The following is a 13,429-nucleotide window of genomic DNA, read 5'->3' as shown; positions in this document are numbered from 1 at the left end:
CCTTCTGTTGCAATGCATCACTTATATGCACAAAAACAGAGCCTTCTCCCCCAGTTTAGATAACCTGGCTTTGGCCAGTTCATCCCCTTCCTTCCTCTTGCCCACATGTCCTGTGGTCTTCCCCCAGTGATTTCTTTTAGAACCTTTTGTTTTTGTCATCTGTCTCTTGATTAACCTTCAGTAGCTTTCCATTCATAACCCCCATTTTCCTTAACACCAGCTTGGCAAAACATATTTCCCAACTCGGGCACCTTACTTACTGTAACGATGCTGCCATCAGAACACAGTTTTAAAGTTAAGTGTCTTCCCTTGTGCTCAGCCTCATGAGTGCCTGCTGTAGGTTCTGTCCAACAGGATGGACACACATAGAAAGAGGTTTCCTATGATTAGGAAATTTCATGACAACAACTTCATAATATCAACCAGAATTCACAAGTCTTACAGACAGACGCACATACACACCTCAACACACACACAAACAAATCAAGTCATATGAATCAGGCTTCCGTACACTCAAGTCAGTAATTCTATCCCTCAGTTTTCTGAACAACTGCTGCCACCCCTCCACACCTTCCAAATCAGGCTTGTGTGGTTCCTTGCCACCAACAACCAGTTTGGTGTACAGGACGTGTTCAACTTTCAGTTATAACATCAATAATGCCGAAAAATTACCTAAATCCAACATTTAAAATTCTAGTAATAAACCTGCCGGTTGCATGAGATCTAGTGAGGATCCACCTCTCCATCAAGTTTGGTGTAAGTGGATACTAGTTCTGAAGAGCCATCAGTCAACAACATATTTCAGCTACAGTCTAAACATGAGAGACTTATTAAATATTTATGACAAATGTCTGGCCCTTTGTAAACATTTTCTATTATATTTCTCCATTTGAGTTTTTGTTAGTAAAGAACATCTCTTTCATAAGAAAGTATAACAAACACTCATAGAAATGCTTATTTGAAAGAGAATTTTCTTCAGAAAAGTTCCTGTAGACATTTTGAAAGCAGTTTTGAATTTGAAGGCAACCGGCCCGGGAACAGACACAATAGCGTTGACTCAGGTAAACCATAAAACAGAACAAGTAGCAAATTATGCATAGCAAATATTCATAGGGAAAAGATGTGCTGAGGAGGTCCTGAGCAAAATCAGAGTGGAATGTGAATAAAACATTTGTCAAATCATTTTAAATAAACACATTCACGCATTCTGAATTTATTTGTAGATTATTTGCAAATAGGAAAAGAGGCTAAACTAATGTCTTATTTCACATTCAAATTAAGCTGGCTGACACAGAGGAAAAAATTCCAGTAAAAATTCCTACTATTTTCACTGAAATTTAAATATACGGTATTTCATCAAATTCTAGTAAATATTTCAGCCAGCTGAGTCTGCAGCTAATCTTTCCCAGGAAACAGGCTAATTGCTTATGAAAATATGCTGAAAGACTATGTGTCATTACTCCCATTGCTTTCTTACTTTAACAAGAAAAGCTAAGATTCAGATTTTTAAATTTTTCTCTTTAATATAAATATTATCGCCAGAAGCTTCAACTTGCCAGAAAATGCACACAAAGGACCCCCACTGGAGTGAATGCAAGATTGGGGTGCAAAGCCTCTGGTATGACTGAGTCCCTTATATGGTATACTTATGTACAATACTTATGTACATTTTTTAAAGTGACACTTCCAAATAGTTTAGACAAAACTCTAAATTATGACTACAGAAAGAAATTGAGGTGATGGGGGAGGAAGACGTAAAAGAAGTGATGTGAACAGAAATATGTTTATATTTTCTTCTTTTCCTTTTTTAAAATTAATATGAAAAAATTCCTTTTCAATTTTTGGGTTGAAAACCATTCCCCTTCACTGATGGAAACTCCAACATGACAGCTTAGTGCTATGGTATGAAAAACAGAAAATGAAACTTGCCACAGGATGCACCTTCATTCATCAGACCACTTGAATTTCAATGTCCAAGCTCAGTGAAATGCACATTGAAAAAAAGAATAAAGCTTGTATGGTGAAAACTCAAACACACAATCTTTTCAGTTATCAGTTTCTTAAATAAACCTCCTAGTTTTTCAGTGCCCTCTGTCCATCCTCTAGTATTCTCTACACACATGGTCTTTCCTCTCTCAGAAGAGAGATAGTCTTGCTGATGTAACTTACTGATGTCACACACATTCAGATCTGCCTATCCCTACTAACTACAGGTACTTGGGAGTAGACAGACAGGTCCCTACTCTAACCTATATTTGGATGACACTGTTAACCATCACTCTTTTTACCTTTATATTTTCTTTATCTAAGAGCACTTGGGGGGACCTAAGGAAAGAAATGTAGGAATTCTTTAATATTAAAAAACTAATGACTGTGGTTTTGTTCTTCTAATGACTTGTTCACTTCCATTAAATAAAAAGAAGGAAACTGAAAGTAAAAACCTGAAGCCGGAAAAACCTTGAAAAGTAGAAAGTGATGAAAGAAATTTCTTTTCCTAAGGAATACCTAAATTCCTACTTAAATTCAGAGACATGGGTCAAAAACACAGAAGTCTACGAAAGACCTTGAACAGGCACCAGTTGCTCAACTTCTGCACAAAGACAGAGAATCTAAGACATCATCATGATCAGCAGGAGTTTGCTGCAATTTTGCCTCATGCTGCTCTTCTCCAGTAAAATCTCATGTCTGGACTGTAACAGAATTTATGTTCTACAAACCAGAATGAACAGAGAGAGTTTAGAGCATCTGGAGAAAATGGGTGGAAACTTTCCCTTCCAATGTCTAAATGAAAAGACAGTTTTCAAGCCCAGAGATATCCTCAAGATCCGACTGTCCCAGCAAGAGAATGCCAAGGAAGCCATCCTGCAGATCCTCCAAGAACTCTTCCATATCTTCAACAACAATCTCACCCAAGCTGCCTGGAATGAGACATCCATAAAGGAATTCCAGAATGGACTTCACCAGCAGATTGAGAAACTGGAGACGTGTTTGAGTGCTGAGATGGAAAAGGAAATAAGCTACCCAGGAAATGAGAACCTCCTGCTCACCAGCCTCAGACTGAAGAGATACTTCCAGACAATCAATGATTTCCTGAAAGAAAAGCAATACAGCCAGTGTGCCTGGGAGATTATCCGTGCAGAAATATCCAGATGTTTCCTCATGCTCAACATACTCACAAAGAGACTTCAAAATTAAGGTACCATATTTTCTTTTTTCCTAGAAAACTCAGATAATATTATTTGACTAAAACAGCTGGAGAGAGATGGGTGAATAGGTTTGTAACTCCTAATATGTAGGGCCCAATCTTTCTCCCATCATAATTTTATGCATAAAGCTATTTCAAAAATATGTTCAAAACTTTTTAGAGTAGCATATAAATTAGTGCTTCTCTACCACACACAATATTCTATATGAAAAATATACAAATATATCATAACTGCTAACTAATGACAAAATATTGTTAAGTAATAACTAACCATACCAAATATAATTTTGCCCAGTAAGTGTCTAAGTTGGGGAAAAGAACAGTGAGAAGCCCCCTTTCAACAACTGCCTCATTAGACAACATTCCATTCAGGACCCAAGAAAACGGAGGGTCTGTGCTCACACACTTCTATCCCATCAACCAATTCTGCATGTGGGGATGGCTTTTCTTTGTTTTGTATACCCCTAAATTCAACAGTCTTGTAACAACAAATTGTGACAAGATGATAAGCGCAGTAAGGCTCAGGATTTATGAATTGACATCTGGTTAGACAAAGATGGCCTATATTTGGCATTTGAAACTCTCCATGTTTAAACCTTTCCCCTTTTTCATTCCAGCACATGCTGCTTCAAGTAATGATGTTATGAAAACAGCTGAATGAAACTGCACTTTCGCTGGAGTCCTTCATCTCTAAATTGATTCTACAAGCAGCACCTTTCGACACTCTTATCAGTCCATCTTGAAATAAGCAAACAGTCAAACTTCAACTGCACTATTTATATGCTACTTGCCATTACCGGACTGATTTATTCACATGAGAAAATGTAAAACAGAAGATTTTGCTGAAAACATCGTATTTAAACCAAAGGAGAAAAACCTTACTATTTCTTCATCATTGATATTACGCATTTGCTCCAATTTCCCTTGGGCTGCTTTTAAAAATGAAATCTTACTTCCTAACTGTAACAGGCTTTGCTTCAGCATAACAAATGTGACCCAGGACAATTTCCAAACAACATGGAAGGATAGTTTTCCAGCAACAGCAGAAAGAAGAAAGGGACTTCCATGGCCCCAAAAGTTTCTCAAGCCCAGAGAAACCCAGAAAGAGACTTCCAAAGTGGCCATCCAGGAGATCCTTCAACAAATTTCCTACATCTCATGCTAAATACCCTCACAAACTGCCTGGAATGACAGTCACATATAAAGATCCTGACATGGACTCATAAGCAAGTGAAACTTCTGGAAGTGTATTTTGCTGCAAGGATAAAAAGAAACAAAAATATCCCAGTTTCTAGGCACTCTTAAATTTTAAACTAGTGCAATTTCCTGCACTGTGAAAATAGTTTCATATCATTTCACTGGATTTGTAAAAGTGTTTTATGTTGGTCCATTTATATTTATTCAAAATATTAATGTAGTTCTTTTATTTATTTTTTTCAGAGATTTAATAATATTTATAAATAAATATTTATTTATACAAAATAGTAACCTACAGAAGCAGTGATTTGTATTAATTAAATATTTTTTAAAAAAAGGAAAGACCCAAGTAAAATCTTCTCTTGTTACCTGAAGACTCCAGTTCAGCAAAGGACTTGTAAACATTTTCCTAACTTTAAGTACACAAGCTTCCCTTTGACATAAGTGGTTAAACGTGGGAACATGCTAAAGTGCATTGTGAACATAAACTCTGATTCAGCAGTGACTCCATAAGAAAAAAAAGCTATGGTAATTAGTTATATCGCTCCAACAGACCACACACCACAACCTCAACTCTGCAGCTTTTGTGTGTCTGTCTGTTACTAGATTATTTTTCCTCACAACATTTGTAGTTGCGGGTGTTTGGAGCAGTAGCTTATTGTGATTAAATTAAAGGAGTGATGGAGAGGCTGGCATTCCAAGAGGAAGACTTCAGGCTGTCGTGGTACAAAGTTGCTTGTCCCCTCACACCTCTAAGGAGATGTGTGTGAACTGGCTCCCCATCAATCAGGTTTCCATGTGTGCAAACTCCGTATCCCCCCTCCCCTCCACTAAGGAGGCTTGTGTGGGCCTAATTGTCCCCCTCCACTAGTCAGGTTTGGGTACACTTGGCCCACAAACAGCATCAAGCTTGCACATACCCAACCTCTCCTGTCATTCAGGCTTGTAAGCATCTGGTGTTGCTTCCCTTTGCTCTCTCCCTGGCACTCCCAAAACAAGCATGTGTGCTTATGGACTGCATGTTGCACCAACAACCAGCAGCTGTATGAGCACAGTGCATCAAAATTTCAGTTGTGCTGAGAATAATGACTAAAAATTACCCTAAACCCAATAGTTAAAAATTACCTGAGAGCAAAGCAAAACAAAAGAAAACAAACAAAAACAAAAAACATCTATTGGATCAAATCTTGTTAGAGTCTATCTCAGGGGTAGGCAACCTATGGCACAGGAGGGAGAATGGGCTATAATGGCAGAGAGGAAGGAGGGTCAGGGCGAAGCTGGGAGGCAAGATCAAACCAGTATCTTAAATGCCTATATACAAATGCAAGAAGTATGGGTAATAAGCAGGAAGAACTGGAAGTGCTAATAAATAAATACAACTATGACATTATTGGCATTACTGAAACTTGGTGGGATAATACACACGACTGGAATGTTGGTGTGGATGAGTATAGTTTGCTCAGGAAGGATAGACAGGGGAAAAAGGGAGGAGGTGTTGCCTTATATATTAAAAATGTACACACTCGGACTGAGGTGGAGATGGACATAGGAGACGGAAGTGTGGAGAGTCTCTGGGTTAGGCTAAAAGGGGTAAAAAACACAGGTGATGTCGTGCTGGGAGTCTACTACAGGCCACCTAATCAGGTGGAAGAGGTGGATGAGGCTTTTTTCAAACAACTAACAAAATCATCCAAAGCCCAAGATTTGGTGGTGATGGGGGACTTCAACTATCCAGATATAGGTTGGGAAAATAACACTGCGGGGCTCAGACTATCCAATAAGTTCCTGGACTGCATTGCAGACAACTTTTTGTTTCAGAAAGTTGAAAAAGCTACTAGGGGGGAAGCTGTTCTAGACTTGATTTTAACAAATAGGGAGGAACTTGTTCAGAATTTGAAAGTAGAAGGAAGCTTGGGTGAAAGTGATCATGAAATCATAGAATTTGCAATTCTAAGGAAGGGTAGAAGGGAGTGCAGCAGAATAGAGACAATGGATTTCAGGAAGGCGGATTTTGGTAAGCTCAGAGAGCCGATAGGTAAGGTCCCATGGGAATTAAGACTGAGGGGAAAAACAACTGAGGAAAGTTGGCAGTTTTTCAAAGGGACGCTATTAAGGGCCCAAAAGCAAGTTATTCCGATGGTTAGGAAAGATAGAAAATGTGGCAAAAGACCACCTTGGCTTACCCTTGCGATCTTGCATGACCTACAAAATAAAAAGGCGTCATATAAAAAATGGAAACTAGGTCAGATCACGAAGGATGAATATAGGCAAATAACACAGGAATGCAGAGGCAAGATTAGAAAAGCAAAGGCACAAAATGAACTCAAACTAGCTATGGGAATAAAGGGAAACAAGAAGACTTTTTATCAATACATTAGAAGCAAGAGGAAGACTAAGGACAGGGTAGGCCCACTGCTCAATGAGGAGGGGGAAACAGTAACGGGAGACTTGGAAATGGCAGAGATGCTTAATGACTTCTTTGTTTCAGTCTTCACTGAGAAGTCTGAAGGAATGTCTAGTATAGTGAATGCTTACGGGAAGAGGGTAGGTTTAGAAGAGAAAATAAGAAAAGAGCAAGTAAAAAATCACTTAGAAAAGTTAGATGCCTGCAAGTCACCAGGGCCTGATGAAATGCATCCTAGAATACTCAAGGAGTTAATAGAAGAGGTATCTGAGCCTCTAGCTATTATCTTTGGGAAATCATGGGAGACGGGGGAGATTCCAGAAGACTGGAAGGGGGCAAATATAGTGCCCATCTATAAAAAGGGAAATAAAAACAACCCAGGAAACTACAGACCAGTTACTTTAACTTCTGTGCCAGGGAAGATAATGGAGCAGGTAATCAAAGAAATCATCTGCAAACACTTGGAAGGTGGTAAGGTGATAGGGAATAGCCAGCATGGATTTGTAAAGAACAAATCGTGTCAAACTAATCTGATAGCGTTCTTTGATAGGATAACGAGCCTTGTGGATAAGGGAGAAGCGGTGGATGTGATATACCTAGACTTTAGTAAGGCATTTGATACAGTCTCGCATGATATTCTTATAGATAAACTAGGAAAGTACAATTTAGATGGGGCTACTATAAGGTGGGTGCATAACTGGCCTGATAACCGTACTCAGAGAGTAGTTGTTAATGGCTCCCAATCCTGCTGGAAAGGTATAAAAAGTGGGGTTCCGCAGGGGTCTGTTTTGGGACCGGTTCCGTTCAATATCTTCATCAACGATTTAGATGTTGGCATAGAAAGTACACTTATTAAGTTTGCGGACGATACCAAACTGGGAGGGATTGCAACTGCTTTGGAGGACAGGGTCAAAATTCAAAATGATCTGGACAAATTGGAGAAATGGTCTGAGGTAAACAGATTGAAGTTCAATAAAGATAAATGCAAAGTGCTCCACCTAGGAAGGAACAATCAGTTTCACACATACAGAATGGGAAGAGACTGTCTAGGAAGGAGTATGGCAGAAAGAGATCTCGGGGTCATAGTAGACCACAAGCTTAATATGAGTCAACAGTGTGATACTGTTGCAAAAAAAGCAAACATGATTCTGGGATGCGTTAACAGGTGTGTTGTAAACAAGACACGAGAAGTCATTCTTCCACTTTACTCTGCGCTGATTAGGCCTCAACTGGAGTATTGTGTCCAGTTCTGGGCACGGCATTTCAAGAAAGATGTGGAGAAATTGGAGAGGGTCCAGAGAAGAGCAACAAGAATGATTAAAGGTCTTGAGAACATGACCTATGAAGGAAGGCTGAAACAATTGGGTTTGTTTAGTTTGGAAAAGAGAAGACTGAGAGGGGACATGATAGCAGTTTTCAGGTATCTAAAAGGGTGTCATCAGGAGGAGGGAGAAAACTTGTTCACCTTAGCCGCCAATGATAGAACAAGAAGCAATGGGCTTAAACTGCAGCAAGGGAGATTTAGGTTGGACATTAGGAAAAGGTTCCTAACTGTCAGGGTAGTTAAACACTGGAATAAATTGCCTAGGGAGGTTGTGGAATCTCCATCTCTGGAGATATTTAAGAGTAGGTTAGATAAATGTCTATTAGGGAAGGTCTAGACAGTATTTGGTCCTGCCATGAGGGCAGGGGACTGGACTCGATGACCTCTCGAGGTCCCTTCCAGTCCTAGAGTCTATGAGTCTATGAGTCTATGATTTTCGGTGGTACTCACACTGCCCAGGTCCTGGCCACTGGTCCGGGGGGATCTGCATTTTAATTTAATTTTAAATGAAGCTTCTTAAACATTTTTAAAATCTTATTTACTTTACATACAACAATAGTTTAGTTATATATTATAGACTTATAGAAAGAGACCTTCTAAAAATGTTAAAACGTATTACTGGCACATGAAACCTTAAATTAGAGTGAATAAATGAAGACTCGGCACACCACTTCTGAAAGGTTGCCAACCCCTGGTCTAGCTCTTTCCCACGTTTGAGTATGTAGTAGTATTTTTGAAGAGCTATTAGGTCAGTTATAGCTCTGTCTAGGATTCATTTAAGCCAGACCCTAAACCTGGAGATTTCTTATTTAAAAGAAGTCAAACAACCACTACATTAAATGTTCAAATAGTAAAAAAAATGAATTGTGTGTGAATTTTTGCATTGATTGGCACCCTGCCTTTGGAGAAAAAACAAGAATGTATGTCCCATTTTAAATCCCTTTTGTAACATAAACCAAACTATGCGGTCTCTAGGAGACTGTAAATTCTTCACAGACAACAGATGGCAGCATTGCAGAAGCTTTTGCCCTCTGTTCTCTTTATCTGAGGGTTTCTCAAACATTTCATTATGTGGACCTAATCTTACCAAAATTGTTCTAATGATCATTTCCCCTCCCATTCAAGATCAGGTAACATTTTTTTTGGCAAGTACACCAAATGCTTACAAAGAAAAGTAGTACTAGAAACACATTTATATAATTTTAGCTGTCTTTAAAGGAACATGGGATCTGCCAGTTCTCTGAAGACCACCACCCAGTACTCCATGTACTATCACTGATTCATGAAACTCATTTTGGTACCTGCTGATTTAAAGGCATGTATAAGGAGTTAACTATGAAAACAAATGCCTATCCTTTCTTATGGTGCAGTTTTTTTTCAATACCTGTAGCCATCAGCTGTCAAAATTCTTTCCTGCCCAAATCTTCCTCCCTTCATTCATTCCTTCATGTAGCTGGAGCCTACAGGTTATATTGGCAAAACACAATTATATGAAAATAATGAAAGCAAAAATAGACTGTATGAAAAAGTCAAGGGTGACAAAATCACCACCTCCAAAATGTATCCCCCCCCCCCCCCCCTGCAGTGGAACTTGACAGTCATATAGCACCTGGGAACCATACAAACTCTTGAAACTATAGGTACTTCATTACCCGTAGATTACAGAGGGTAATCTCCTCACATTCATCCCATCATACAGTTTATAAGATGTGCTATGTGGAAGAATCCATTCATCTATTGAAGAAGCCATTTGATGATATGTATCATCTAAGATTTCAGGCCTTCTCGTGGGAAAACCAACCACGGGGGGATAAAAAGGGAGGAAATGATTCCAATAAATCCTGATTTAAGCTCACTTTTATTTTTCCACTGGCAGGCAGGAGGGGATACTGGCAGGTGTGTCCCCAGCCTTCATCATATAAACAGATGAGTCTGTGGCTTCTACACAGAACACAAGGTCTTTTCATACAGAGCTACTGACTCTCTGCATCAGTTGTCGGGACCAGTCAGAGCCCCATTCCGGTCCCTGTCAGCATGGTTCCATTACAGCCATAGAACCAGGGCTTCCTTCAGGCTGCAGTCGCCTCAGACATGACCCTTAAGTGTCATTTCAGTGCAGCTGACATGGCAAGAGGCACCCACCAGACCTGTACTAGCACTGCCCCACCCCAATGCATGTCTGCTCACACCAGGCTTTGTACATGGATCATAACTGTATGGAGAACACCCCAAGAGGGAACTGTGTGCAAAAGCATCTGACTCCACAGCACCTGATCTCACCCGACACACACTTCCATGTGGCACAGGTAAGTGTCATAAGCAGGGGGCTCTATCCCTGCATGGATCCTCTGCAGCAGGCTCTGAGGCCCTTGTAACCAACTTTTCTCAAATAATAGACTAATTGTTTGCCTACTTACTGCAGGGGAGATGGAAGTTGGAGTGTCGAGCAGCTTCAAGTAATATTAGCAAGTGAATGCATGGTCTCCATTACATACAGGGGTTATGGTGTTGTTCAATGGCTTTTAGCAGCCACACAATAACAATTATTCCAGTACCCCTAAATTGCTGTTACCATACAGATTTACTGAAAAAGATTATTTCTCCCATCCCCCCCATTACCCTGTGATTACTTTGTTACTCTATACTCTCCTAGTATTCACATGACTTATTTCCTTCTCGCCTCAACATCTTCCTCTGGACTTCACCCTGGTGTGGAACACACATCCCCAACACCCATGGAAAGTAATGGGAGAATGGGAACTGTAGCCCATGGCAATCTGGGGGCTCTGGTAAGTCTGCTTTCTCTGCTTTACAGAAACTTTTATGTAGTTGATACAAACATCTGAAATTTCTTATAAAAGTGCAGGAGACTTGGGAGACTAAACAAATTAATATGCACAAAAATCTTTTCATGGTTTATTCTTGTGATTATTCCTTTCTAATTTCAGTGAAAAGAGTTTTCTTTTTGGATGAAAACACACTTTCCTGACATGATGGAAAAATCCAGCAAAACAGTCTTTGCTAGGGGAAGAGTACCAGAAAATGAAATGTGACCACAGGAAACAAAGAGGCTTAAACAAAGCAGAAGAGTTTCCCTGCCCATGCCAAGGGGAAAGCAAAAGTCAAAAGAGAAGGAACCAGCAAAAATAGTGAACATTGATTTTGATTTTTAAAAAATTCTTTAATTAGTACAAACCAGGGACATGCCTGTTAAAAATACCCAGCATGACTTCTCTTCATAACCTCCTTCTGGCCACACTGTAAATCACAGTCATCCATGTGGGTACCTCTCTAGTATGTGTAACTAATTGCTCATCCTGTTTTATGAATTACCTTCATTTTTTACCACCATCAGCTACTCAGAGTGACCAATAGGAAATAATGTTCACACCATCTAACTGCATCTATTCCTCAGCTACAGTATATATCTATATCTATATCTATATTCAGATCTGGAAGTAAACAAAATATGAAAAAACTTCCATTCTCACAGAGCACACTCTCTGTCTCCTTTGTTTTCCTAGAACGAAGATACCGATATTTTCTGGGGTCTCCACACTAAGTGTGCTTTTCAAGTTGCATGGTTGAAGTTGAAATTTACCAATATTTTTGGGCGGCCTAACATAGGTGCTGCCACATCCGCTGGCTTGAAGTGGTTTCCTACATATTCAGGGTTTACAGTTTGGTTCAATGTCTCTCAACAGCCCCACTATACAAATTGCTCCAGCTCCCTGAGGCCTAACCCTTTCCTCTCATTTCCTCTCTATACCTCAAAACTTTAAATATACCTCAACTATTTTTTCTATCAAATGAAAGAGGTTATGAATGGGAAGTGTAGGGTTTGATAAATTGGGGATCTTCTCTCTACCCCTTCTGAAGTGTGGATGATCTTATTAAATTACATCTTTAAGTTAATGTATCATGAATAGCCTGTATGCATGTGGATCCACCATGAGTTAAAGGGGTTGTATATGGTCATTTGTGGTCACTTTCACAAAAATACAAAAAGGAGGAAGCGTGGTAAAAGAACTAGAAAGCAGTGAATTAAACAGAAAGAAAAAGACTGAAGCCTCCAGGAGGAAAAAACCTTAAAAACAGAAAATGATGAAACAAAAATTCTGCAGACAAATATTTAAATTCAGAGATATGAAGGAAAGACACAGCAGTCTACGTAGGACCCTCAACAAACTCCAGGCTCAAGGTTCCACACAAAGAAAAGGACTGTACAGACATCATCATGACCACCAGGTGTTTGCTGCACGTTTGCCTTATGCTGCTCTTCTCTACTGAAATCTCATCTCGGCTCTGTACCATGCTTCACTTCCAGCAGAACAAAGTGAACAAAGAAAGCTTGGAGCTTCTGCAGAAAATGAGCGGAAATTTCCCCTCACAATGCATAAACGAAAGGGCAGCTTTCAAACCCACCCAGGATGTTGTCCAACTTCCAGTGTCCCAGAAGGAGAATGCCAAGGTGGCAATTCAAGAGATCCTCCAAGAGATCTTCAACATCTTTAGCAAAAACCTCACCCAGAGTGCCTGGGATGGGACTTCTATAGTCAGGTTCCAAAATGGACTCTATCTACAAATTCAGCGGCTGGAGGCATGTTTGAAAGCACATATGGAGAAGGGCATTACTAACTCAGAAAGTGAGGACCTCCAGCTCACCAGTCGGAGAGTGAAACAATACTTTCAGGGGATAGATGTTTTCCTGAAAGAAAACCAATACAGCCTGTGTGCCTGGGAGATCATTCGCACGGAAATACCCAGATGTTTTGTACTAGTTGACAAACTCACAAGAAGGCTTAATAACTAAGGTACAGTCAAAACTTTTCCCTAGACTAAATGAATTAACATTAGTGTAATTTATAAAGCTGAACAGAGATAGCGGATATTTTATCTTTTTGCTTATATAGGACTGATCATTCTTCTACAGCAGGGGTTGGCAACCTTTCTGAAGTGCTGTGCCAAGTCTTCATTTATTCACTCTAATTTAAGGTTTCATATGCCAGTAATACATTTCAACATTTTTAGAAGGTCTCTTTCTATAAGTCTATAATATATCACTAAACTATTGTTGTATGTAAAGTAAGTAAGGTTTTTAAAAAATTTAAGAAGCTTCATTTAAAATTAAATTAAAATGCAGAGCCCCCCAGACCAGTGGCTAGGACCCAGGCAGTGTGAGTGCCATTGAAAATCAGCTCGCGTGCCGCATTCGGCACGCGTGCCATAGGTTGCCTACCCCTGTTCTACAGGATAAATGGCCAAATACCAACTGATTTCCATGGCAGCAGTTTGAGAT

General features: G+C 39.7%; 2 protein-coding genes across 2 annotated transcripts; both read left to right on the top strand.

The window, feature by feature from the left end:
* Positions 1-2,622: 2,622 nt before the first annotated feature.
* LOC115653545 (interferon beta-like) lies at positions 2,623-3,195 on the top strand. Its single transcript, XM_030566940.1, has one exon. The coding sequence runs from the start codon at positions 2,623-2,625 to the stop codon at positions 3,193-3,195; it is 573 nt and encodes a 190-aa protein (XP_030422800.1).
* Positions 3,196-12,367: 9,172 nt separating this feature from the next.
* Positions 12,368-12,943, top strand: LOC115653544 (interferon beta-like). The gene has a single exon (XM_030566939.1). It carries the CDS (start codon positions 12,368-12,370, stop codon positions 12,941-12,943), a length of 576 nt encoding a protein of 191 aa, XP_030422799.1.
* Positions 12,944-13,429: the final 486 nt, after the last annotated feature.

Source organism: Gopherus evgoodei, chromosome 6 (genome assembly GCF_007399415.2).
Source record: "Gopherus evgoodei ecotype Sinaloan lineage chromosome 6, rGopEvg1_v1.p, whole genome shotgun sequence".
Lineage (NCBI taxonomy): Eukaryota > Metazoa > Chordata > Testudines > Testudinidae > Gopherus > Gopherus evgoodei.
Note: the sequence above shows the minus strand (reverse complement) of the source record. Positions and strands in the feature narration are given on the sequence as shown.